The sequence below is a fragment of the Rhodnius prolixus genome, unplaced genomic scaffold (assembly GCF_049639745.1).
Source record: "Rhodnius prolixus isolate KJV_2025 unplaced genomic scaffold, Rpr scaffold_1, whole genome shotgun sequence".
NCBI lineage: Eukaryota > Metazoa > Arthropoda > Insecta > Hemiptera > Reduviidae > Rhodnius > Rhodnius prolixus.
In genome coordinates, this window is record NW_027411581.1 from 31,340,502 (window position 1) to 31,367,200 (window position 26,699).

At 31.3% G+C, this 26,699-nt stretch overlaps 3 protein-coding genes across 8 annotated transcripts in view; 2 read left to right on the plus strand and 1 right to left on the minus strand.

The window, feature by feature from the left end:
• The window catches only part of LOC141458646 (uncharacterized), an 85,575-nt gene that overhangs the window by 41,283 nt on the left and 17,593 nt on the right, over nucleotides 1–26,699 (plus strand). The window contains exon 1 of one of the 6 annotated variants that reach the window (XR_012461098.1): nucleotides 20,903–21,035. The exons of 4 other annotated variants lie outside the window; for them this stretch is intronic. The gene's annotated coding sequence lies outside the window, so the exon portion shown is untranslated. Of the gene's footprint in view, nucleotides 1–20,902; nucleotides 21,036–26,699 lie in introns of those variants that run through there. One more of the 6 variants, XR_012461099.1, reaches the window with a different exon arrangement.
• LOC141458676 (putative GTP-binding protein 6) lies at nucleotides 25–3,327 on the plus strand. The gene is made up of 2 exons (XM_074136973.1): nucleotides 25–171; nucleotides 365–3,327. The coding sequence occupies exon 2, from the start codon at nucleotides 500–502 to the stop codon at nucleotides 1,994–1,996; it is 1,497 nt and encodes a 498-aa protein (XP_073993074.1). The 5' UTR covers nucleotides 25–171; nucleotides 365–499; the 3' UTR covers nucleotides 1,997–3,327.
• Nucleotides 3,940–25,925, minus strand: LOC141458696 (uncharacterized). The gene is made up of 5 exons (XM_074137023.1): nucleotides 25,782–25,925; nucleotides 14,663–14,813; nucleotides 14,412–14,561; nucleotides 13,786–13,841; nucleotides 3,940–4,578 (listed from the first exon to the last, which is right to left on the minus strand). The coding sequence occupies exons 2-5, from the start codon at nucleotides 14,766–14,768 to the stop codon at nucleotides 4,540–4,542; spliced, it is 351 nt and encodes a 116-aa protein (XP_073993124.1). The 5' UTR covers nucleotides 14,769–14,813; nucleotides 25,782–25,925; the 3' UTR covers nucleotides 3,940–4,539.

Genomic DNA, 26,699 nt, shown 5'->3' on the forward strand with positions numbered 1-26,699 from the left:
CCTTTATTAATACCACTAAATAACTTTTTACTTGCTTATGTTTAAAATAAAAACCGCAAGCTCTAAGTTGTACTAAGAATGAGAAGGTTGCAAATGTGTTAAAGGCAAGGTTATAAAGATATACTGCTTGGAAAGCAAGTTGTCCTTCATAGCAGAAAATTTCATTTTTATGTAAGTTAAGTAATCTGTGTTTCAGTTTCATTTTTTAATGAAAGAAAGAAAATTTTAAAGAAAATCTTCTTTAAAAAAAAAAAACTGTAATGTCATTAACATTTTTATTAAACAAACTTGCCCATGAAAGTTCTTTACTACTTTACCTTTCCTTATCAAAATCATCTTAATAAGTTGTTGTCAATAATTGTAGGTTGAAGAGAAATATCCATTTAGTTATATCCAGTTTGCTTAAGCAATAAAAAGTTTCGATGATACTGCAACTTCATCAATAGGATCAACGTGGGAGGTTCCTTGAAGTTCGTAAGAAGTGACTTAATTTATTAGAATGTCTATTAATTGCAGCATACGACTTTTTGTAACAACTATAAATAATTCTTGGTTTAGGAAATTAAAATTAAGTTATAACATTAATTGTAAAATACAGGTTAGAAATGTGAACCTCACTTGTTGCAAATATTGTAATAATCATGAAGAAGTTGATGAGAAAAGTATTAATATAGAAGATATTGTAAAAGAAGAGACTCTTAAAGATTTGGTTCCTAGAAGTTTAAGATTCGCTGGAACGCCACATCAAGTTGGCATCATACAACCTCGTATAAAGTGGGGCCAGAAAAAGGTACGCATTTCAACCCCTCAGATGCAACTAGATGAAGGAATTTCCTTAATAAACTCATTACCTGGGTGGACTGTTATAGATAGTAAAATTATTTCTCTATTGTCATATGAGAAAAAAACGTTTTTTAATACTGGGCAGCTAGAAATTGTTAAAGAGTGGTTGCAAAATGAAATGTTTACCTCTCTTTTTATTAACATAAAGTCATTGAAACTAGAACAGGTACTGTTTCTTGAACAGTATTTTCATATCCCAGTATTTGATAGATATTCTGTAATTATTAATATTTTTAAAGAGCATGCTTGCACTAAAGAAGCAAAATTGCAGGTAGCTTTAGCAGAAATCCCTTATATCTCTTCTAGAATAAGTGGGGTGCACGAAAACGAAGGTCCTGTATCAAAAAACATAGGAATAAGTAGTTGTGAAACATTTATTCGTAAACGTTTTCATATATTAAATGATCAAAAGAGGAAGATTGTAAAAACAATAGCTGATTTGCGGAAAAGAAGAGAGTTGTTGAGAAATAAACGTAGGTCACAGCAGTTACCTACAGTTGCTGTAATGGGTTACACAAATGCAGGAAAAACTTCTCTTATTAAATGTCTTACAGAAGAGACAAATTTAGTGCCTGAGGATAAGTTATTCGCAACATTAGATGTCACTGCTCATGCTGTTCTATTACCATACAATATAAAAGCTCTTTTAATTGATACGATAGGTTTTATTACAGATATTCCTACGAATTTAATGGAACCTTTTGTTGCTACTTTAGAAGATGCTTTCATGGCTGATGCAATCATTCATGTTAAAGATGTTAGTCACCCAAACCATTTTGCACAAGAACTTCATGTAATTGAAACTTTAAAAACATTAAATCTATCAAATAATATCATAGAAAATATTATAACAGTCGGAAACAAGTGTGATAAAGCGCCCATGCAGAAAGATGCAGGTAGTGTTCATTTGGTGTCATGCCAAACCAAATACGGCATTGAAGACCTTAAGGAAATTATTGCAAGAACTATTATTAAAGCGAAAGACATGATGAAAATCAGAATAAAAGTTAAAAGTGGTGGTGTGGAATATAAGTGGCTGCTTAAAGAGTGTGCTGTTTCTGAAATCAGTGTAGACAAGAATCCCCAATATGTGTTATTAGATGTTTTTATTACTAAGTCAAAGTTTAATAAGTTTAAACATGAATTTACTTAACAATTCTGATAAATAATTGTTTATTTTAATATCATTTGTTATTACTAAATTATTTTCTCTATTTTTTCAAGATTATTCTAAAAAATAGTGATTTGTATCCTTGTAGAACTGTGTGTGAAATATTATCGACTATTATATTCTTAAGATTACTCTATTTCTGTTGTTATTATTCATTTTCCTTCAAATATTACAACTTAATAAATAAGTCCTTTTACAAATAATTAACTATCGGCGTATTGTTGCTTCAATGGTAGTACACAATTAAATCAAAAAATTGATTTCAAATTTTTCTTGAACCCATCTTCATGCGTAATTTTTATTCTTCGTATGTACAACTGAAATTAAAGTTTCATAATCGACTTACTGCCGGAAAGTTGTTTTGTGATCCTGGTACCAGAAAAGATGTTAGTAAAAGATTTGTTAGCTAAACTTCTTTAGGAGATAAATTGCTTGGTGAACTTTGTCAAATCTTGCAGCTTTCTATGAAGAAGGAAGATTCTGATTATCGACGAAAAGAAACAAAGATTGATTTAGTAATGTGTGGACGAAGGAAAACATAAAGAAACTTTCCTAATTGACAGAAGATAGCTGACTAAAGCGATTACCGATTTCCTGGGACTGCTGACCCTAAATGGAGTTCCGTATTGTACAGTATTGGTAAAACCTTACACGACTTTTAAGTTTCACTTACAAAGTACTCTTCGTTTATCTGAACATAATTTAAGGCAAGGAATAAAATAAGTTTGCACTTATCAAACTTGAAGGATTAATCAGAAGGTTAAAAAATGAGTTTTTAGTTTTTTGGCAGCCTTCTAGAAGAAGAGCTTATGGATTTTAATGAGGAGTATGTAAGTGGATGGTTAACAATTGCAAATTAAGTAAAACCTCTGATTTTAGCTCCCTTTACTTATTGAGTGGCTGCAAACTGACAGTTGGAATTCGCAGTGTAAAGTAGAGGAATAAATACAAAGACAAAGTTTCTTAACATGCTGACTGTTTTGAATAAATTTTTCGCAAATCTGCGCAATTATAGTTTAATTCCTTCATTTAAGCGTACGTTGATTAATTTATTGCGAACTAAAAATGGTAAAGTTTAGTACGGAAATGTGTGTACAAAAAAGTTACAATTTTTCTCGAAAATTGTTTATTTTGCATTTATATAGAAAAGTAAATTAGCTCTTCTAACTAGAACAATAACAGTAAAACTGACAGAAGATTCTTCATAAAATTTTTAATGTTTTCATTGCAAAAAAAAAAATATCTAAGAAAAGTACTTTTTCTTTCTTACAGATCACTAATTAAAACAATAAATTAAATTTACAATTTTCAAATCATCGTAACTAATCAAATGATGCTAAAAATTTATGTTGAACACGTTTAACTAAAATTAATTCCATAAATACATTATAAAATGCTACAAATAAAAATATTAGTAATAAATAAAACGTAAAACCGTTTAGATGTTAATTATAATTACAAGCTAATGCAGAGCAGATATAAGAATTATATACACAATATTATTTATTAACTAAAACCAATTCGCATAATGGGCTCAAACATTTTAAATTTAATATTAAAATTATCACTATATTGTCAGTGTGAAATAAATTCTTAATAACTAGAATGTATATAATATTAATTTTCAATCAACAACTTAATTATAATAACTTATAGTGTATACTTGGTGCAAAATAGTAAAGTTTGGTGCACGAAAGTTTGCTTAATTAAAACCAATAAAACATGAATAAAGCATAAAAACTAACAAACAAAAAACAGTTATGTCATTACCTAGAGAAATTAAAATAAAATAGCAATTCGCTAAAAACTGATATTTTCAAAAAAAAAAAAGTTTAAATATTTTAATACTTTTCATAATATTTTTAAATATCAATAGAAAGCATTTTGGATAACTCATGTACTAATTGGCACGCTTTTTATTCCTATTAAGAAATTAAATCCATAGAATTAATATGAGTCATGCAATAAAATTAATTTTTATTTAACAATTATAGGTAAAAAATGACAAAATGGATAAAACATTGCTGAATTGTACACAATAAAATTTAAAATTTGATTAAAATAATATTTGGAACTTCTTTAATTATTAAAGGTACTGCCCAAATTTCTTAAATATGCTTAAAAAAATTTTAACTTTTGAAAACCTTATGAATTTAGAAATAAGTAAGACATAAATATTCAAATTAACTTACAGTTGTATTTTAACAACTTCATTAAAATGAAAATTATAAAAGAAAATTAATTATAATAAAAAACTATACGTGGGTAAAATTATAAATGTTTACCACTTCTAAGGTCTCAAATTATCAATAATTTTTATATTTCATTGTTTCATAATTTTTAAAATTATTTAAATTATTCCTATTTTCTAAATTGTGTAATTGCAATAAACAAATAAAATTAAACTAATATGAATAAATAAAAAGTTAAATAAATTAAATTAAATCAATGTTCTTATACAATAAAGGGGTAAACGAGTTATTTCATTTCTGTATTCCAGCCATAAATCCTTTGGTAAATTTCTTTCAATTATTGCGAAATTGATTCATTCTTGTTTGAAATTGCTGAAATTAATAAGAAAAAAATTATGCAGTATATTTTCTTTTGCCAAAGATAATAATGTATTTCTTTATTTTGTTGGCAATGACATTTTATCATACAGCCATAATCAAAAAATATATTGTACGTGCGTTATCGAGTTGATAGAGCTCTTTACACATTCACCCACGAATCCAACCTACCACATTCATACCAATAAACACTCGCTCGCTAAGAAGCACATAAGCGTCTTATTATTTCTATCATGCCAACATTCATACTGTTCCTTGCATCCTTAGCCCAGATCATAAACGCAAGGTGCACCCTCACTATGAACAGAGAACATAAACAGTGACTATATAAAAAGAGTAGATTCAAAATGGGTTTTGCACCCGAAACTCCAACCAAACCGAAGAACTATCTTATTCATTCACCAGTAAAACATAAAACCCGATCAATATATTAGCATTATTCGAAAAACTAGGCTATCACAACGGAAAAGGGCCTTCTCATTCAGTCAGGGACAAAATGATAGACACACCTACAAAAGCATCTTTTATATTTTCCTGAATTTTTGTTTTTAAATTTAATGATTATTTTCTTAATTTATTGTCTTTTGGTATCACACTTTTATTGGCATATTGCGGATAGGTGAAAGTTTACTTTTATATTCTCAAATATTTGTAAAAAATGAATATTTACGTGGGACAAAAAGGTAGACACACTTGTGTTTTTGTTCACTTAATGCTTCAGTTAAATTTTTATTCGCTTTCTAATACAGTGCACAGTCTTTCAATTTTTATACCACATTTTATTATTTCATTTTTGTTAAAAAAAATAATTTTTTTTTATAATGGGAAGAAGGAAGTGTTTTAGCGACGAAGAAAGGAGGTTAATCAAATCTCTTTCGGAATCGGGTATGTCTGCCAGAGAAATTGGACGCCAAATAAAGAGGAGTTTCTCGTCAGTGTGTAAATTTTTGAAATTCGGGGAACAATATGGCGCTGGGAGGTCAAAAGGCACGCCTTCGGCCTTTCGAAGCGTGAAAAAAGGGTCATGTTAAGAGCTGCCTCAAACTCTACGCTCTCAGCTCGGGCAATTGCTGCAAATGTTGCTGTCCATACTAATGTGAAAAATGTAAGGAGGTTTTTAAGGAAGCAAGATACGTTGGTCAGAAAAAAATTAAGGACGAAACCAGTCTTAACACAAAGGCACAAATTCGGCCGACTAGATTTTGCACGGGAACACATGTCGTGGGTCGGAGAATTGAATAAAGTGATTTTTTCGGATGAAAAAAAAGTTAATTTAGATGGCCCTGATGGATTTCGATATTATTTCCATGATTTAAGGAAAGAAGAGAAATTTTTGTCTAAACGGAAAATGGGTGGTGGATCCATAATGGTGTGTGCACCCATAGGCTTCCTAAATAAGGGCGAAATAACTTTTCTTCCTCGCAGAGTTAAGCATACAAGAACATATTGGAAGAAGCAAAAATTGAGTTTCTCGGGATGGCTGGTGAAAATTATATTTTTCAGCAAGACAACGCTCCAGTTCATAATGCTCGGTCAATAAAAAGTTGGTTCTAAGATCATAACATTGAAACTCTTTCTTGGCCTGCTCTTTCTCCAGACCTCAATATAATTGAAAATCTATGGGGAATCCTATCCAGGAAGGTTTACGACAATGGTCGCCAGTCCGCAATGTTGAAGAATTGAAAATCGCAATTTTGTCATCTTGGGAAGATACCGGGCAAGAAGAAGTTCAAAATTTGTATAGAAGTCTTCCAAATAGAATGTTCGAAGTGATACACAACAGAGGAGGCTCAACAAAATATTAAGCGAAAGCTGAAACTCCAAAACTGAAGGTGTGTCTATCTTTTTGTCCCACATCAAAGTGATTATTTTAAGTTTATGCTTTCTACAAATTGACACATTCATAAATTAATCTGATTTTACTGTTTATTCCTTATTTTAATGTCTGATGCAGTATTATCAAAAGTCAGAAATAAATTAAAATTGCAAATAAACATTTTCTAAAAGAAACTGTATGTGTGTCTATCATTTTGTCCCTGACTGTATGTTTGTTGTACACGTGCTGTTTGTCTAAAGTTGGTTTCTTTTATCTCTACATTTCGGGCATTCAATCACTGTATGTCTAAAATATTTAAAGAAAACAATAGCCTCTAGAAACAGGTCTGAGAGTTTGCCTTAATCCTAACTATAATTATGTCTCTTCAAAACATGTTCCAGAGTGCACTCATTTACTTGGAAGAACGACAATACAAAGTGGCCCTTTAATTTTTTTGCCGTGTGTATATTATTCTTTTGAAAAAATCGATTAATTAAGAAGTTGAACTGTTAAGTTTTAAGAGACATAAGGAATTAAGTATTGTTTGATATTTGCAAATAGTAAAACTTCTGTGTGTGGTTTGATGCACATCCCTACAAATTCAAATAATCAAACTATACCTCCATCAGGTCATCTACTTCCATTACTTCTAAGAAAAGGAAAATTAAGTCTGCTAAGAACCTAGATGCGGGATCGCTGAAACCTTTTTTGAGGAAAAAGTCTACCGCGATAGAGGCGCCGAAATAGAGGATGCGGAGAAGCTGACAACTGTCTCAGAGGAGAATAACGTAAATATTGTTAATTATAAGGTAAACAGTGAATTTTCTTTTGACTTTGATTTAAATAGAATTTGTTTTTGGAATGTTAGAGGGTTCAATACGCTATTTCATATGGAAACTAAAGACATTAATGACCTTCTACTTAATGATATTATTTGTTTATCAGAGACATGGATTTGTAAAGAAAAATTTAATACACCCTCTTTTTTATCGAATTATTTCTATTTTTGTAGTTTAGCTGTAAGGAGTGGTTTGAGAGGGAGAAATAGTGGGGGAATGTTGGTTTTTTGCAGTAATAAGTTAGTGGGTAAAGTCTCTGTTTTACACATCTGCCATTTCTGGATTGCATTGTTGATTGATGTTCAGCCAACCCCTTTAATTCTATGGGCTAATTACTGGAACCCAAGCATAACCGACCAGACAATGATTGATTTATTTCAAGACCAGATGGATGTCATTATTTCTAATTACAGTTCCTATCATTTAGTGGTGGGAGGTGATTTTAACGCCAGAATCGCTGAACTTAACTGCTTGGATGTTAATCAGTTCCTTGGTACTCCTTTCAAACATGAGAGAAACTCTTTGGATAAGAAGCTAGACAAAAGAGGCCAATTGCTTGTAAGTGTTATGCAATCTTATGGTATGTTTGTAGTTAATGGCAGATCGAAATGCGATTATCCTGCTCAGCACACCTTTCTCAGCCCTAATGGATGCAGTGTGATAGATTTGGTCTGGATTAATCAAGTAACTCTGTACTCCTGTGATGATTTTGTGGTTTCCCCATTATTTGGCTCATCAGACCACGCGCTTTGCTATTTATCATTAAAATGTCCTCTTATTAATAATCATGTTTGTAAACGAACAGTTATTTCCAGAAATGACACGCAGAAATGGATAAAATATAGAGCAGAACTTGAATGTTCTCAAAATATTTATTATTGTAGTGAAGATGTGGAGGATTTATATGATAATTTTTTGAATACGATTTCTCTAGCATTATCTGGAGCGGGGATTATTACAACCTGGTATAGTCATGGCAGGGGGAATTTCAATGTGCATTTTTCTAATAGTTGGTACTCTAAAGAATGTAAATTATCTAAGAATGAATTAAACCGTTTATATAGGCGGTATAGAAAATGTAAGACTCAAGACTGCTTAACTAGTTTTGTCAATGCCAAAAAGGAGCATACTTTACTCATTAGGCAAACAAAGAAGGCTTATTATAATTTTATTAAAGAAAAACTTGGGGAAGCCAGAGACACAAAAGAGTTCTGGGGTGTTATCCGGTTATTTCAAAAATCGTATTTTCATCATAGCAATATTGATGTGGAAAATTGGGAGATATTTTTTAGGACAGTCTACCCGCAACGTATATTAACAGATATTTCTTTTTTTGGGGTGCATGATCCTATTTTGGATACCAGTTTTACTTTAGAGGAAATCATAAATGGTATTAGGATTAGCAAAAATGGAAAAGCCCCTGGTTTAGATTGTATTCTAAACGAGGGTATGAAATTATTGCCAGACTCTTGGCTCCATTATCTGTTGAACCTATTCAATAAGATCTGGCATGAGGAATCTATCCCACGTTCCTGGTCCAAAGTGAAAATGAAAATGCTTTACAAGAAAGGTGACCCAATGGATCATCATAATTACCGGGGTATTGCCTTGCTTAGCATTGTCACTAAATTGTTCACACAAATGCTTAGTGTGAGACTAACTAATTGGTCGGAATGTAACAATATCATTCCCGAAGAACAGTTCGGCTTCAGGAAAAATAAAAGTTGCACGGATGCTATTTTTACTTTATCGTCAGCAATTAATTATCAGTTACGTCTAACAAAAAGAAATATTTTTGTAATTTTTGTTGACTTTAGACGAGCTTTTGACTCTATACCGCATAATCATTTATGGGAAAAGTTATTTAATATAGGGGTTAGCCCGAAATTTATCCGGGTAATTAAACAGATTTATGATAAAGCCACGTTGCTAATAGAGGAAGACTACCGTCTTTCTAATGAAATAGAAGTGTCGCAGGGGGTTCTGCAGGGGGAAAAGCTCAGTCCGCTGCTTTTTAATTTTTACCTGAGTGATTTTGCAGGTTTTTTTAGGGAAAGAGGTGTGGAGGGTATTCACCTTAAGGGTGGTAAGGATGTCACGATCTTAATGTATGCAGATGACGTGGCAATAACCTCTTATTCTTGGTATGATGCACAAAATAAATTGAAATTGCTGTCGGATTACTGTGAAATTAATCAAATTAATGTGAACCCACAAAAAACGGTAGTGCTACACTGTCACAAAGGAGGTAGAACGAAGAAAGTAAGGGATTTTTTATATGAAGGAAGTAAGCTAAGTTTAGTAAACAGCGCTTCGTACTTAGGGGTCCCTTTTTCCGCCTCCGCCAAGTTTATCTTAGCGGCCAAGCACTTTGTAAAAAAAAGTTCTGTCGCTATGGCTTCCGTGTTGAGTCTCATAGCCAGATCCGGGTGCAACTCTTGGAGGGATAAGATGTACATCTTTGACAGTATGGTTTCGAGTGTTTTACTCTATGCTTCGGAAATTTGGAGCCCTAATTATTTCGACCTTCTGGAAAGAGTGCATTTAAAATTCCTAAAATCGTTACTGCATCTTTCTCGCAATACGCCTGACGCTTTTGTCCGTTTGGAAAGTAATCGGCTGCATATTAAAGCTCTAATTTTTAAACGAATGTTGGGATTCTGGTCAAAAATCTTAAATCTACCTCATGATAGTCTACCAAGAGTCTGCTATAATGGTTTGTTTGAACAGTCAGATACTATTCAATTGCCTTATAACTGGGTAATGGAATTTAGAAGACTCTTATTTTCTATAGGTGGCGACGATGTGTGGCTAGCGCAAAGTTCGGAGGAATTAAGAAAAAGGAAAAACTCCTTAATAGAAAGTTTTAATAATAATTTGTTGAGTAAGGATATACTTTCTGTGACTCATGCTTCCTTTAATAACTATTTTAGAAGCATAAGCCTTCTTGGTTTGCCTGAACCATACATCTACTTCAGATGTGATCCTAAATTTATTCGGACTTTGTCACAAATCCGCCTAATGAGCAAAATCAAACCTAGAATTTATCTAAATGGAACTGTTCATAGCTTCAATCCTGACAATGTTTGTTCTTTATGTAAATGTTCTAAAGATGAATTTGCACATTTTTTGTTAGAGTGTACTGTACTATCTTTATTTAGGGACACTTATTTAAGAAGTTATGTGCGATCGAATGTAAAGTTTCAAGACCAAGTAGAAGATCTCTTTTTTGTTGATAACTTGAGTAAATTAAAAAGTATATATTTTTATGTTTATAATGCATTAAGGCTAAGAGCTATACTTGTGGGTTGATATTTCTTATTTGTTTGTTTTTTAAACGCAGATTTGTTTACTTTTTCTTTCTTTTTATTTGTATACTCTCTCTCATAGTTATTTAATTGTGTATAATTATTAGCAAATATATTATAAAATTGTATGTATCATTCTATTGTGTGTTGAATATATATATATAGTAATTGGTAACCGAGACCAACTCTTGCTATGAATTGTACAAAATTTAAAAGCAATAAATAAATAATAATAATAATAAATAGTAAAACTTCTGTGTGTGGTTTGATGCACATCCCTACAAATTCAAATAATCAAATATCAAATAAAAATAAATGAATCAGATAAATGTTGAAAGAAGTGCCATTCAGTTTGAAAGGTAGTGTCCTTATTTTCTAATTTGAAGATATTAAAATAAAAAAATAAAAAATATGGTCACTATTTTGTGGAGTCCTGTTATTGAATCTAGCTTCTGGCCCTTAGATTTTTTTCTTACTGTTTCTTACAACTCACTGACCGATGATGGACAGTGTTGTCTATAGCGAGAGAACACTGCTCCGAGGCCGGCAGTGGAGTGAAAAAAGCTGCCAATGACCCCTGATATTAAATTAAAAATAAATAAATGAATAAAATAAAAATAATCAATAAAATGTCCTTTTTTAAAAAATAATGTCTAATCCCTTAGACTGTTTGTTTACATGAAAGCACGCATATATTTATTTTTAATAGTTTGTTTGAGCGAGAGGTAAAATTATTTGGCTAATGCCCTATAATTAAATATATCTACGGGAAAAAATGGACGATTACCCCCACCTGACCGACAGCAGTTGGCCATGGACTCGACTAGTTTGTGGTGAATTTCTTTAACGTGGACAATGTTTCTTTGCTAGAGTTGTGTTTGTAAAAATACAATAACATGTGTTTCACTCTAATAATGTAAACAATGCCAGTTCTACCTTTTCATAGATACATAGGGCCAGGTAATCCTATAGACAATGGTGAACCAGTTGATGAAGATGATAGAATAGCTAAAGCGCATGATATTAAGTATGAAAATGCTAGAACAGTAGAAGATGTGCGAGAAGCTGATGTAGAAGCTATATATAAATTTAGAAAGAATTGGCGTGAAGGAAATTGGCACAGTTTTATTGGTGATGTAGGCTTAAGTATAAAATATTTTGTAGAATCTTATACCGGTGTTATTTATCCTACAATTTCACAAATTGAAAGTGAAAGAAATTGCAAAATAATTCATATAAAAAATATTTTAAAACTTCATTGTGTATTTAAAAATAAACCGTTTTTAGAAAAATATGAAAGTAATGTACTAGTGCCGTCAGAAAATTTAGATTATTCAACTTACGATTTTGTTTCACAGAAAAAAATTGATAGTTCCAAATTTTCACAATTTGTTTATGTGCCAATCGAATGGAATAACCTTTTTTTAAAATATAGAGGTTTACCATTAATTTGGAATAATTGTGTGTTTTGTGATCATAATTTCTGTGATGATAATTATGCCAAAATGAGTAATAAAAGAAACATACACTTAAAAGCCAACAAAACAAAAATTAAATGTGACATTTTCAATTTTGATTTTTGGTTGAACATTGCATTTATTAAACGTTTGAAGACTGAAAATTGTGATCAACACCGAAAACACAAAGAAGAATTACATGAGTTGGATCTTTTTGAAGCAGAATATTAACAATTTCTTCTGAGTAATTTCATATTTATTGTTTTTAATTTTTCTGCTTTAAACAATATATTATGGAAAAATAATTAAATTGATTCAGTTTTTTGTTTTTGTTCTGATAGTTTCATAACAGAAAGAAGAAAGAACTGTTTTGTTTGTTTCAACATAAAATACTGATGATAAGGTCAGTATTTATCAATTAGGATGTTGCATCACAATTTCAGAAGTATATCAATTTCTTGTAGCTAAATTCGCTCCAATTACTTGTATCAGTTGATTATTTAAAAAAAAAATTTCCTTGCATAAATACAGCCATTCGTTCCTTTGTTGCACGAAAGTTCCATTTTTCTAGTTGAAGTTAAAATAATATCAATATCCCAGCTTTTACTTTACCAGTTTTATCATTGAAATGCAAAATTATAAGTTGCCCTTCATTTTTAAATTATTTAATAATTTACGTTCGTTTACTTTCAATGAATTCATTTATTTTAAATAATTATTTCAAATACAATTTTTTTATTCTGTGCCCAAAATAGTGATTAGATTAAGCTGATATATCACATTTACATAACAAATGAAGGATAAAAATAATTAATTTCAATTAACAGGTAGACAATATGCATGAAAATCCCTATTAAGTGGATGCAACCGAATTACAATATACATAAGTTTTTTTTTCTGCAGAAATTTTTGTATTTGTTAATTAGAATAATTTCAAATAAAAATATTTTTCATTTAAACTAAATATTTATAAAATAGCCCTTAGTCAGTCATAGTATTCAGTTACAAAAGGAACTTGGTTATGTAACAAATTTGACAATTAACTAATAATGTTGTAAAGTATCCTAGCACTTAACAGTCAAATAAAAATATTTCAGTATATTTAAAAAAGTGAGAGAAGAAAACTTGAATCAAACCCTAGATGGTGCTGCTTTCAACGGCACTTTGACAAGTTTGCCAATGAGACCAGGGATGTATCGTTATATTTATCGTTCATGTGGGTATAATACAACACTACAGGTCAAAACGAATGTCGTGTTTGGCTGGTCCATTCCTTTTAAAATAAATTCCTCAATATTTATTTATTTCTTCCTTAGGATGTACATGCAAATTTTGTATCTATCAAACTACTTAGGAAGAAAATAAGACTACAAACTTTGGGAGTGCAATTGCTTTGTTATCGTAAACCCAGTTTAAATACCATGGTTTCAAAATTTCATCTCATGTAAAAATCTATTTAAATCTTCTCATAAATTTTTACTTTCTCTTGTTGCCGGTATTATTTTTAAATTAGAATTATTTTTAAAATGTCTCATGAGGGTGAATAAGGCAAGCTGTTTTGCCTTTTAGAAGGTCTCATTTAGTCAATTTTCTTTAAAAAAAAGATTATTTATAATCATGTATAAAAAATATTTTTAACAAATATGAAACTTTACAAAGCAGATTCAAAACTAAAACTAAACATTTTTTTGTACAGTTAATGTTTCTTCATTTATTGTTTAAAAAAAAAAAAAAAATCGAGCAAATTGAAATAATTAATTTTATAGTTAAAGAAAACTTACTTTCCTTAGTGCCCTCCGACTGTGAATTATGTACTTATTATTGCAATTGCAATTTTCTGAAAAATAATTAAAAGTATTAAAATAAACATTTGTGGTATTTTTTAAAGATGAATTGTTTAAAAAATACTGGAGACCATAATTGGAAAGTAGCTGTATTTAGCTTTTGATTAGCAGCGCAATGTTTTTAATATATGAGCTTACAATTCTAACCTTCTATGCAACTGAGTTTCATTTGCTTTGCATACTTTTTACAGGCATATTATGTTATGCGACTTTTAATGATGAATCTCACACGAAATTTGTAATACTAATTTTACACTAATTTCACTATAATTAATTTATATTTAATCTCGCAAATTATGAGTTTACTGAATATTAAAACTCTCTCAGACAAAAGACAGATAAATTAGAGGAAAATGAAAAAGTGCAGATTTACATACATTCAAATAATAAAAATTAAGGAAAGGTATTATTTAGTTAGTTTTTATTAATTATGAATCCAGCAATCTCGAATAGCCTAATTGAGGATCAGATAACAGTATTCTTATTATACCCAGTCTAATTTTGGCAGCAACGAAACAAGCTAAAAAAAATAAAATAATAATGTAAAAAAAACGATTGTTTACCTCCTATTAACAGCTCCTTTAACAGATATCCAAATTTCTTTTTTCTTATCTTCAATGAATAAATTGTTTTGATGAATACATTCTTAAAAGTTCTGCTTATCCTTGTTCCTTGTGAAACAGTAGTCACTAGTATTTCAGTTATTCTAATCTCTGCATATAAAAGTAATTTTAATTGTAACAATAAAAGTACCTTTTAATAAATTAACTGGGAATTTAACAATGTAACAGTAGAAAGAATAACAATGTATTACCAAAATGTAGATTTAAAAATTCCATTTTAATGAGAGCAATTGAATACAGCAGCATCTTTCTCCATACGAATAGCCATTGTACGAATTTGATTAACTTGTTTTCCATCGTAACTTCTACACTAGATTGTTGAACTAAAATCTAGTCTGTTTCCTAACAAACAAATTTAAGATTTACTAGAAGTTACAAATGATTGTTTCAACAATTTCTAATTTTGAGAACATCATTCAACCATCTTAATAGCATACACTTGTTTAGACATATAATTAAACATAATTTAAAGTGGTAGGGAACGTTGACTAGGAAAACTAGCGAAAATAAAAATAAATTTTAACTACATAAAATGAAGGTGTCGTTCAGAGAAAAATGTTAGTTTTTTATTCGACTGAATGTGAAGATGTACTTATACCTTGAACCTTTAAGTTAGTTTCTTCTCTGAGAAGTAGAATTAAAATTAAAATTAAATACTTAACAGGACAGGTTTGTGAACAGGACATTATCTCGGAGCAAAGATTGACTACATCAAATTAATGAATTACAGAAAATGGTAAAAATAATTAGTATGCTAACCCTATGTGTATGCCTGTCGGAAAACATTTTTTCTAAATTAAGTGATCACTAGATCTAGTTTGAATAAAAGATTTACGTCCTAAGAGAGGATCCCATGAATGTCGTAATCAGATATTTAGATTCTAATCTAAATATTCACATCTAATCTACATTTTCTAAACTTAGAATAAATTTTACACGTTAAAGTTATTTAAAACGTTCTGAAGTGAGGTTATGTATGTTTTAGCTATCTAGGTCTAGGAGACAATTCTTGTAGTTTTATTTTAGATTAAACCAATGTTTTTGCCCCTTTATTGCCAGTTTCAGGAAGGCAAGCAAATTCTTGGTTTAAATAGACATGCTAAAAAAATCTGACGTATCAATAAAAAAATAATTTTACGCTGTTATGAATCTTTATATACTTCGTTTAAAAAAACTTAGTATATAAATTATCAATTATCAATAGGTCAAAAAAGAATACTTATAATATAATCATATAAATGCCAGAAATATTAAAACTCACTTCTTGAATGAGGAAACTAACAGCGGCTTACCAATACCTGGCAAATAAGATCTTAGCAATGATGCTTGTTTGTTTCACATGATTTCGTTTATCGTTGCATTGAAATCATCAAGTAAGGGCCTACTTGCTTGCGCTAATTAATCCATTAACTTCATAGTCAGATAGCAGTGGTCTTTATAAATTAAAAATGGAGCCGCAAAAGCCAAGTGGCTAAAAATTATGCTGGGAAGTGCCCATTTACTTAAGTTCCGCCTTGAACCTTAAAAATTTAAACTGCGCAACACAAAAGTTACTTACTAGTTCACGCTAAAGTGAATTCCAAGATGGACATGAAGGTGATTGAAAGAATTAATCATACTTTTAACTTATTATCCTACGATAAGTAGCTATTACATTGCTATTACCATGACAATTTCTTTTACAGGGATTAACGTTGCATACTAATTTATTTTTAAATGAGTATATCCAGCAGTTAATGCAAAACTGCCAGTCACAAACATGAGCTTCTGCTATGTAATTTGTTAGTAAAAATAGTTGTTAGCTTTTTGTATTCACAAATCACAAATCTTGTATTCACTCACCACTTCAACCGTCTACCCTACGAGGAGTCATTTTTATTTATTAATTAATCGACCACTACTTCGAAATACAACTATTTTTTCCCCTACATTTATACACAAAGTCCACGGTTATTTAATAGTTCCAAAAATTATTGATTTTCTAAATGATTTTTAATAGAACGAAATCTGCATCTAATATTCATGCCTCACAGACCTTTCTTGATAGATATATCCGCGTAGGTCAATCAAGAAAAAGGCAAAAATTAATTGGTTGAGCAAACATCCTTGAGCTTGTATCATGGTAGTCGGTTAAACTTTGTTTATACCTAATTGGCTGCCATAATAGGACAGTAAAAAGTTCTTAAAATTTTAATAAATTTAAAATAAGGACCCAACTAAAAAAAGTTTAAAACTGAAACTTCCTTTTGTTTAAATGCATCTCAAAAGGCTGTACCAAAAAGAAAAAAATCTTTTACTCACTTTATTAAATAAACCGAAAGGACAGGAAAAAGTAAACAGTAATGGAATCACATTTAGCAAGTGGATACTCGACAAGGATAACAACTATCGACATAGTTGACATTTTCGATTAAAAGCTATGACAAATACGGAGAAGCCATCTTCCACAACAACTTAATAAAATGCAACTTAAAGGCTTAGACTTTTCAATGATTGAAAGAACTTCTTTAAAGATACAGAATTATCCTTTTATTTTGCGCTACCTACGAAATGCAATTTTAGTCATACAGTTCAGTCACAACACTTGGGTCTCGATTCATGACATCAAAATTTAATAGAAACTTCCGAGGCTTCAAGAAACTTAACTTTGTTTTTATTAGGCAATATTATAATAGAAATTTACAGTTTGCGAAACTCATACTATATTTTCACAGTTTGTGACCTGCGAGCCAAATACGAACGGTTAATAAACCTATTCCGAGTCACTTGGTAATATAAAGGAAAGTGGCTAAATAACCAGACAAGGTTTACAGCTGAAATCCAAAGTTAGCCCCTTGGAAGCTACATCAAACTATTTAATTTCAGTAAAACTAATTCAGAAATTTGAGACGATTGCCATATTTTTTTCAGCAGCTCAACTAAGTTCAACGCTCAGTTTAATTGTTTCCAATAAATAACTCCAATTATTTTAATAAATTTGACCCGATATTTAATCCTTTTTCGTGTTTTTTATCTAACTGGCTAATTTTGATTCCCTATATTACAATTTTTTATTTAATCTCATTTATTATATTATATAAAATTTGTATTTTCATTTGTTTGTAACATTTGTACTAACTGCAACCGTGTTCTTAGTAATTACTACCCTTCCAGTTATAACAGTACACTTTTTCTTCTTTTTTGTTTAAGACAATCTACCACAGATCTGATGTGGATATTGGCTAGGAAAATGTAACATTCTTATCTTGCTTGGTTTCTTAGTTAGAGTTATTAAGTGTAGGTTACCAGGACTTGTAGTTTATTTTTGCATAGTTGGTAGGCAGTGTTGAACTGGTTCAATAAACAACCTAGTCCTTGTTGGCTAAATCTTTTAAAATAAAGGACGTAATAAAGAACTAATGTTTAGCACAAAATATTTTTCTTTACCTTTCTTTAATTGAAAGGTGCTTCATGCGGCTCTCGCGTTTTTTTCACTTTATTCGCTCAAACACCTATGTGTTTGGCGTTCAACTCTTTGTGGACGCACATAGCATAATGAAGATTCATTGTTTCCTGCACCGCAAAGAGCACTAATGTAAGCTATCGCATTATCAAAACACTTTAGTATTTCTATGTAAGTTTTAAATTAAAGACAAATATTCCACCTCTTTGAAACAGTTCTAAAAGCTTCATTGGCCTTGGTATTTAAGGGGGGGGGGGTTGGCAAGCTCTTCTGAGGAACTTCCACAATCTAAAAAAGTAAAAAGAAAAAGGAAAGTAATGCCTAGTAAAGGCGAGCTTTAGTCCAACTACCAATAAGGTGTCTTAGACCGAGGCGACCAGCAATCACACATTACTGTTAAATTCTCATATTAACCACCAAATAAAATCCAAGGCCTAGAGCGGAAATCGAAGCCAGTACCATAATGCATCTAACTCCGCTAGGCTACTTTGACGGAAGCGCATGCTTCACCATGTGACTAAAGTAGTTTGCCAGCGATTTCATTCGCCCCTAGCTGAGTCGTTTAGGTTAGAAATATAGTGCTACAAAGACTAATTTCCCGAGACTTCAAAATTCTGTTATGACTCGGTAAAAAAATGCATTGGTTCTTAAATGTATGGCGGCCATAAGGGTAGTAAGTGCAGTTGGTGCCTGTGTTGGGATGGGAGGAGTCAAGCTAGAGTGCTTAATTACAAACTAAGTAATTGTCTGAAGTGTGAAGAATGGGAAGAAACGAGATCGCCTTGATGGCAAGTTTATTCCTCCTAAACTTCCGGATAGAGTTGGTACTGCAAAGTAATTAGCACCATAAACTTAAAGAAGTATGCGCTTAAAAGAAACCCCGAGAAGCTTATAGATTCTGCAGAAGCCATAAACCATAATTTTCCAGTATTATGTTTTAATTAAGAATGGTACTGTATAAATGTGCTGTAGAATTCAATTTTTAACAGAAATTTTGTGAGCCATTTTTTAAAAAAAAATTCTGAACTTTGGAAGGTTTTAGAAAGTGAATTTTCTTGGTAATCAGAAACGATGTAGCTAGAACATATAAATAGAGCGTTTAAGTTTTATGATGTTGCTTGCGGGAGATTTGGGTACCATCTTCGTTACCACCTTTATTCTCGTATACCAATCATAAGAACTAAATCTTATTTAAGCGCTCATTGCTGATATTTGGTGCAGCTTAATAGGTTAAACTTATCAGTAATTCATATCCATCAATCGCATCGAATGCAGATGTGACTCGATCTGACATTGAAATTAATTTGAATATGACAAATTATTGACAATCCATAATGGGCTGTTTATTATTGATACTGGATCAACCTGATTGATCAAATATCAACTAATTACCATAATTTATTCCTAAAACTTACAATAATATTTTGTTGCATTAATTATGGACAAGATTAATTCACTCTATTGTATTGGATGCAAATTCATAATCAATGCCTTGCAATGTTTGTCTTTTAAGCTCGAGTTAACTCAGTATCTAGTGCTTAAAGTGGCCCTTTTGTATAGTATTGGGTTTTTTAATTCATATAAGGAATGAGCAGTTCTTTACATACGCAGGGATATCTAGGCATGACTTCCTCCAGATAGAATAAAACACAACTGGATCGTGAGTTCGCGATCGTCACCACCAACACCTTATAATATATTTTCTAATGAGTATGATATAAGTTCTCCAGCATTCCCTAAGTTTTCTCTAACATGTAGTTGCCACCCCATTTTAGTTAAGAATGGTCTAAAATTGCCCAAGTCACGTTCCCAACTACTTTAACAATTCCTTCCAACATCATTCATTTTCAGATTGCGATATTCTCACCAATCAAACTTAGCCTGGCCATAACAACTCCCGAGTCAAAATGGACAAGAATAAGTTTTTTGGATACAGAAATTCAAAAATATAAACAAATATAAATGTGTGAATGACAAGAAAATAATCGTAAATTATAGAATATTAAATCAAATATCACATTTTTTCCGGTTAGAATATGTGTAGAAAAATAAACACGTTTCATTTTATTTCCAAATCAACCATCAATAGTACTCTGATAATATATCTTTTTTTTAATATCGAATAAAATAATTAAATTTTGTCACATTTTCACTTGCAATTTCTTAAATACTCAACATTGCTTTGATCAGGTTTATGCTTAATCTAGATTTCACCTTGGAACAGAAATAATTCATTAAAGAAGATATAGCTTGAATTGCGGCTGTGTCGCCGACAAACAAAGAATTAATAGTATAAAAAATATTACTTAATTCTTTGTAATCGAGATTTTGATATTTAATGTCTTTAAATTTATGAATCCCTCATGCTGCCACGATCATTATTTCCGTGTTCCATTTTCCATATTTTTTCCTAATATAATTTTAAAGATCGCCCACTGATAAAGTTGTTCACTTTGATTTGTCTGCGTGCGATCAACTTGATCTCCACTTTTGTATGCACTTTGTATGCATTTTTTGCCAAAATGGCATTCTTTTTAACCTATACCAAATATTTCCTTATTTCTTGAATTGTTTCTTCAGTTGTTCAATTATTGTAAACCAGTATCTTGAGAAATATTAAAAACCAAAAAACATTGTTACTGTTTATTTGACCGTCAACCAGAATTACTGTTTAATGTCGTCAATGTTGTACTTGTGATAAGAAGCCAACAGCTATTCATGGGTCCGAAACATTTTCTTGGAGTCAATTTTAAAATGGGGTGTAAGGGACGGAATTGTGGGTTTGGTGAATTGTAATTATATTTTCTTTTAGAATTAAATTGTTACACATAGTGGACGTAACACGATACCTATAATGTAGTCTTAGAATGCATAGTCAGGAAGTTTCTAGGAGCATTGTTCGCGCTGCCGACGGAATGGTGGGGGCCTAAAGAGTGGTGTAGGTGTGTGTAGGGTGTGTCTATGTGGGTCTGTGTGAGAGGTAGTATGACAGAAAAGAAGAAAAGGAAAACAGAACAGTGAGTGTGACCGAAAGGAGTGGCTAGAGCTGAGTGCGAAAAACCCTGACAATATCAGAGAAGATTTTTGGCGAGGAATGGGCAAGCTGCAGGTGTTGGCGGCGGGTAAGCCAAATCTGTCTATGGTCTTTGGGGTGCCACTCTCTGGTCCCGGTTGGCAGGGCGACGGGCGGTAAGGGGGAACTCCTGTTTTAGTAGTTGTTTTTATCCTTTTTGGTTAATTTACATATTTGCAATTTACGTGTATTATTAGTTAATTTAATAATTATTAGTCAAGAGTTTTTATGTAAGATAATAAAGTTTTAAAGTTTCGACCAGGTGTTCTTTTTTTTCTAATTGAAACCCCTAAAGTCTAGGAGGAGGGTTGAAGCGTTACATGGGGTCTTCAAATAATTTTTTGAAGTTTCCTAGGCATTTTTTTAGGGACTTAATATGCTCAGAATCCAACTAACATATTTAATACGTATGTTGTCCAGAGATGTGCCTAAGGACAAAAAAGTCTTGTAGTTCCTTGTTGTAACTTCTCTTAATCATCATTGGTAAAGTCAAAGAAAAATTTTAGTTCTGTTACTCACATTGAATAAATATTATGAAAACATTTTATGTAATTTCATAAGAAAACTTTCATATTGATTGGTAAGCTATTAACTGTAAATTGAAAACGTTTATGTATTATTGTACACTACATCCAATACCAAGCATTTTATTATCAAACTTATTAAGCTTTATAACTTTTTCTAGAGATTGACCTGTATATTCTTTAACAGGCACAAAATTGGTGTTATATTATCTGCACACAAACCTGAAATTTTGTCTTTTAAAGAAAAATGTGCCAGTACTTTTTCTGTCATTTTTAACTGAAAATCTGACGATTCACTAGATAATTTCTATCTAATGTTTTAGTTTTAACTCCAGAATCCGATTAAACATAAGGTACAATTATAGGAAACAATTTTAATCCTATTTTTTTATTAAAACTAGCAAGTAGATATGCTTTTTGTTGGTCTTTAATCCGTTCAAACTTTGTCAAGGATTGGCAAACTGATATGACTTAACATTTACAATTATGGCAACGGTTTTGGTTCGCACACATGAATATTTTTGTTCCAAAAGTGTTTTTTATTAGTATGGAGAACAATTATTATTTCATTAACTAAGGTTATATTGCATTGCGACGAATTTATAACTTTTTCAACAGCTTTAAGTTTTTGTCTTCTAAGGTACTGATTAATGTCGCTTCATCCAGCTGTGGCACAGAAAAATGAACTTTGCAGTATTGACAATACCATATTTGTTTTGTTCTCATTATTATTAGTTTGAGCCAACTTAATAAACGTGAATTCCTTTTGTAGATCATCATTAAATGAACACTTTCTTAACGGGATGTTACAAGCTTTTATAATAAACATCAAGGATAAAAAAAAAAAAAAATTAGACAAGATATGGATTAGCATATTGGGTTTCCACGCGGAGATCCCGAGTTCAAATCCAGCTGCTGGCCCTTAGATTTTCTCTTGAAGGACAGTGCTGTCTGTAACGAGAGAACACTGTTCGGAGGCTGGTAATGCACTGGAAAAAGCTTCGGGCGTTACAAAAAAAGACAAGATAACGAACATAACATAATTAACATAAACCAATTAAAACTGGTTAATTAACCAATTAAAATGTAAACCTGTATCAATTCATTAGCATACATACATTGACTATAATTACTATTACCTCCACAAAATTGAGAAAACATAAGAAAAAATATCCTCTAATTATGCAAAAGAATACAAGCACATACATTTCATTAAATTATTTTATTAAACTAGAATGAAGTTGTTAGAGGACACTGTCCCTTTAAAAACGGTATGATGTGTGGTTAGCCTAATAAAATAGAAATCCTAACTTAACGCCTAAATATCACAAATCTGTGTACTCATGTCACAGGCACAATCAATCATCTCACATGTTCTGACTTTCCACTACCAATCTTAATGGAATTAAATTTTATTTAAATTTGATTTTTATTCTTAAAAGATAGTTGAATTCATAATTATACCCTTGGTCACCTAAAACGGACGATTGTCGAAAAAAGAAACCTAAAAAATAAAAAATCATTTCCCTAAGTCCATTTTCTTAAACTTTGTATCATATTTAACCAGTTAGGCGTGGAATTTAGTTTTTAAAAAAAAAAACCACATTGTGCGGAATTAAAATCAGACAATGACGTGTATACACGTCGAACGCAGGGCAAAACAACTAAAAGTTTACAACGACATAATAGTCACTGCAAGCACTTTTTTTTTTTTTGCAATTTCTGGGACTTGAGATTACCAGAGCATTCTCTGCTCATTCAAAATCTTGTACCACTTCACGTATGCATTGCCTAGTTAACTAGAGACGCAAGAGCTTTTTTACAAGGAAGAAAAGAGCTTTGAACTCTGTGCAAAATAAAATCATGCACAAACTGAGGTCTGAACCTCTATCTAAGAGGTAAAAACGGCATTGCACAAGGGTTGAGAGCTACTATTTGTGGGCGTAATTCCCAATCTCTAATGCGGAGACCAAATATGTACCAACCACTTATCATTTGGCTGATTCCTCCACTCCCTCCGTATAAAATACTTGGCACTTCTATTGGTAAGATAAAGGAAACATCCCACCAAATAATATTCTTATTGTATTTTATTAAAATTTTGAGTTTTTGTAGTTAATGGCAATTTTATATTTTTCACAACGAGTACTCGTATACACGTCAAACGCGCTTAACTGGTTAATCCTCTTAAATAGCCTAGTAAGCCCGAAAAGGAAGGAAAACAATACGCCGAAATGATACTTTTAGGGAGGAAATTCCTGAAAAGCGAAAAGTACTAAATAACATAAGTACCATGTGTTTGCAAAGTTTAAAGGATCTCATCATGGCTACTGTTGAGAAAATTTAAAAAAAAAAAAAAAAAGGAAAACTCCACACTTTGAAGGGGTTTTAAAGTGGTGGAATATAAGACCAGAAACGAGCATTATTTTGTAATGTTACATTGATTGAGTTGATATGCTAGACATAAAACCGTTCGTTATACTCCAATGATACTTAAGAGAAGTGGCTAAGCCACACACCCCCTCTCATAACTACCTTTATTTACACTCTTCAGGAGAAATATTACAAACAAATGTTTGCAGACCACCAAGAATACAATCTGTGCAGGAAGTTTTAAGAAAATCGTTGAAACCATTTTCATGGGAATCTTGAAAAAGTGAAAACTCCCTTCAATAAAGTAGTATTTCCGGTTGAGACTTAAAGATCGCTAAGTTACAGTCGGTTTTCAACCAGTCCAGTTTCCGAACAGTCTCCGACCGTTTTCTACAAAACACTTTACGAACTCAGGGAACCTAAAACGGATATTTATTGTTAAAAATCTAAATTAAAACTGACCGGAAGGACCGTTGTATAAGGGTTGATCGTCAAAAACACCCAAATTTGACAATTGTTTTCCTCTTTTCCTATAAGAGATGAAATTCCCAAATTTTCTTTAAAATATAGGGCAATTCGACTTTCGATTTTGTAGACAAATTAGCATCTTATACAACTTTTATATTTGAAAAACATGATTCAAACACAATCAATTTAAAAATTTCAAATTTTTGAGATTTTCCATGTTAAATTAATGGGTACTTTTCCATTAGCCGGGCGCAAATGTCGCCAATTGTGAACCAAACGCGAGCCAAGTCAACGGAAAAAAGTCGAAAACGTTCAACTATAAACAAATATTAATTAATAGTAAGCAAAACAAGTTCAACTATAAACAAATATTAATGAATTGAAAAGAAAACAGTTTTACCCAATACTGTTTTTCGCTTGCGCCCGGCTAACGGAAAAGTACCAATTAATGTTTGCCATAAGATTACTCACATTTCATTTTTCTAAAACCCTTTCTGGATTTAAGGGACCCCAAAAAAACTTGTAATTTCCGGTGGGAACTTAATATTATTGTTAGGATAAGAGAAAATAAAATTATGAGGTATTTATATCTCCCACTTCAACTTAACCAAACTTTATATCTTCTTCAGACCTATTTTATTGTTAAGATGGACTATAGGAATATTTAGATAACATATGATGCGAAAATCAAATTCTCAACACAAACGCGTGAAACCATATTCTGAACAGGAAAATCACATAAAAAGATCAGTGTGCTACGAAAGATACAACCATCAAGATTCGTTGAATACATTAAAAAAATCCGTTAGTACTGTAGTAATCAATTAGAATTCTAGTTTAATTTGAACTAGTATCGACCATTATCGCAGTCGATTATAGTCACTTCATCTTTAAACAGTACTAATGCACTGTCTCAGTAATTCCATAATTTTAAATAGAAGAAAATTATTTAAAAACGTTCTAGTTTCAAAATTTAAGTATATCGTACAAAAATATTTAACCTCACATTTGCCTAGACGATTTCTTCATTTTCTAGGTAAGTGATAACTGTCAGATATAAGCTTTAGACACCAAAATTAATAATTTTGGACAGGCTGATTATTAAAATAAAAGATAGCGACTTTTTAAGCGCTGTTCGTTTTCGGCTAAAATTGAATGTTTAGAGACTCATGAAAATTATGAATGTCTAACTAGTTTACTTGAATCATTTAACATTATTAAAAAAGTAAAATTAAAAAATAACTTTTTGAAAAAGCAAAACATGTATTGAAGTCTACATGTTGGTTAGCCCTTTGTACATTATATGCACAAAATTAAGATTAACAAAGCGTAAACTTCCATATGATTAGATTCCACTGGCACTATCCACAGTAAGATTTAAACAAAGTATTAAAAGATAAACAAAATGAAAAACAGAAAAGAGCACTAACTTGTTGAAACAGCACTAGATGGGCTACATTGTAAACAACTCACTGATGTTAGCGTATGGCATGGATGCCATACTAGCAACACTGTTACTCAGTAATGTTTAGCTCGGCAGATTTGCGTACGGGTAAGGACACCCTCCTCTCACAATATCCTTACTCCAGCAAGTAGTGGGGAGATAGACAAGTTAAATAACTATCCGTTATTCTTATTATATCATTAAATTCGTTTTATTCAAGGATAACGATTTGTATCGTTAACTGTCACTTCCTGACCATATTTTTATTTTGAAATACGGAGTTAAATTTGAAAGTCGATTGAAGGCGGAAAACAGTCGGATCAAGCTTAAAAATTGAGTATATACTATACTTTTGAATTATATAATAATTAAAGTAATGCCTGTACTTTCAGGGTGGGCTAAGGCCCGATGTAAACTATGAACTACCAAATTAAGTGCTTCGCACGGAGGCAATTAGCAAACGTACTTTACTATAAATTTCTCCAATTATCCATTAATAAAATACAAAGCCTAGACCGGGAATCGAACCCAAGTCCCAATATATCTTAGCTTTGTGGGCCTCAACTCGTACCTTCATTGCTAGGCTATCATACACACAATATAAATATATACAATTATATGTATATATAGATATATACAAAACAAGAACATTTTCTGAAAATGCCAATTTTGCACATTTTCAGCAACTTTTTTTCTCGAAAACTATTAGATCTGGGCTGTTAAAAAAAAAAAAAAGCACTTATAAAGGAGGATTTGCTCTATATTTTAAAGAAAATTTGGGATTTTTATCTTTTATAGTAAAAGAGAAAATAATTGTCAAAGTTGGGTGTTTTTCAACATTACACTTATTCGTGCAGTTTTTGATGGTCAACCCTTGTACAACTGACCTACCGGACAGTTTTAA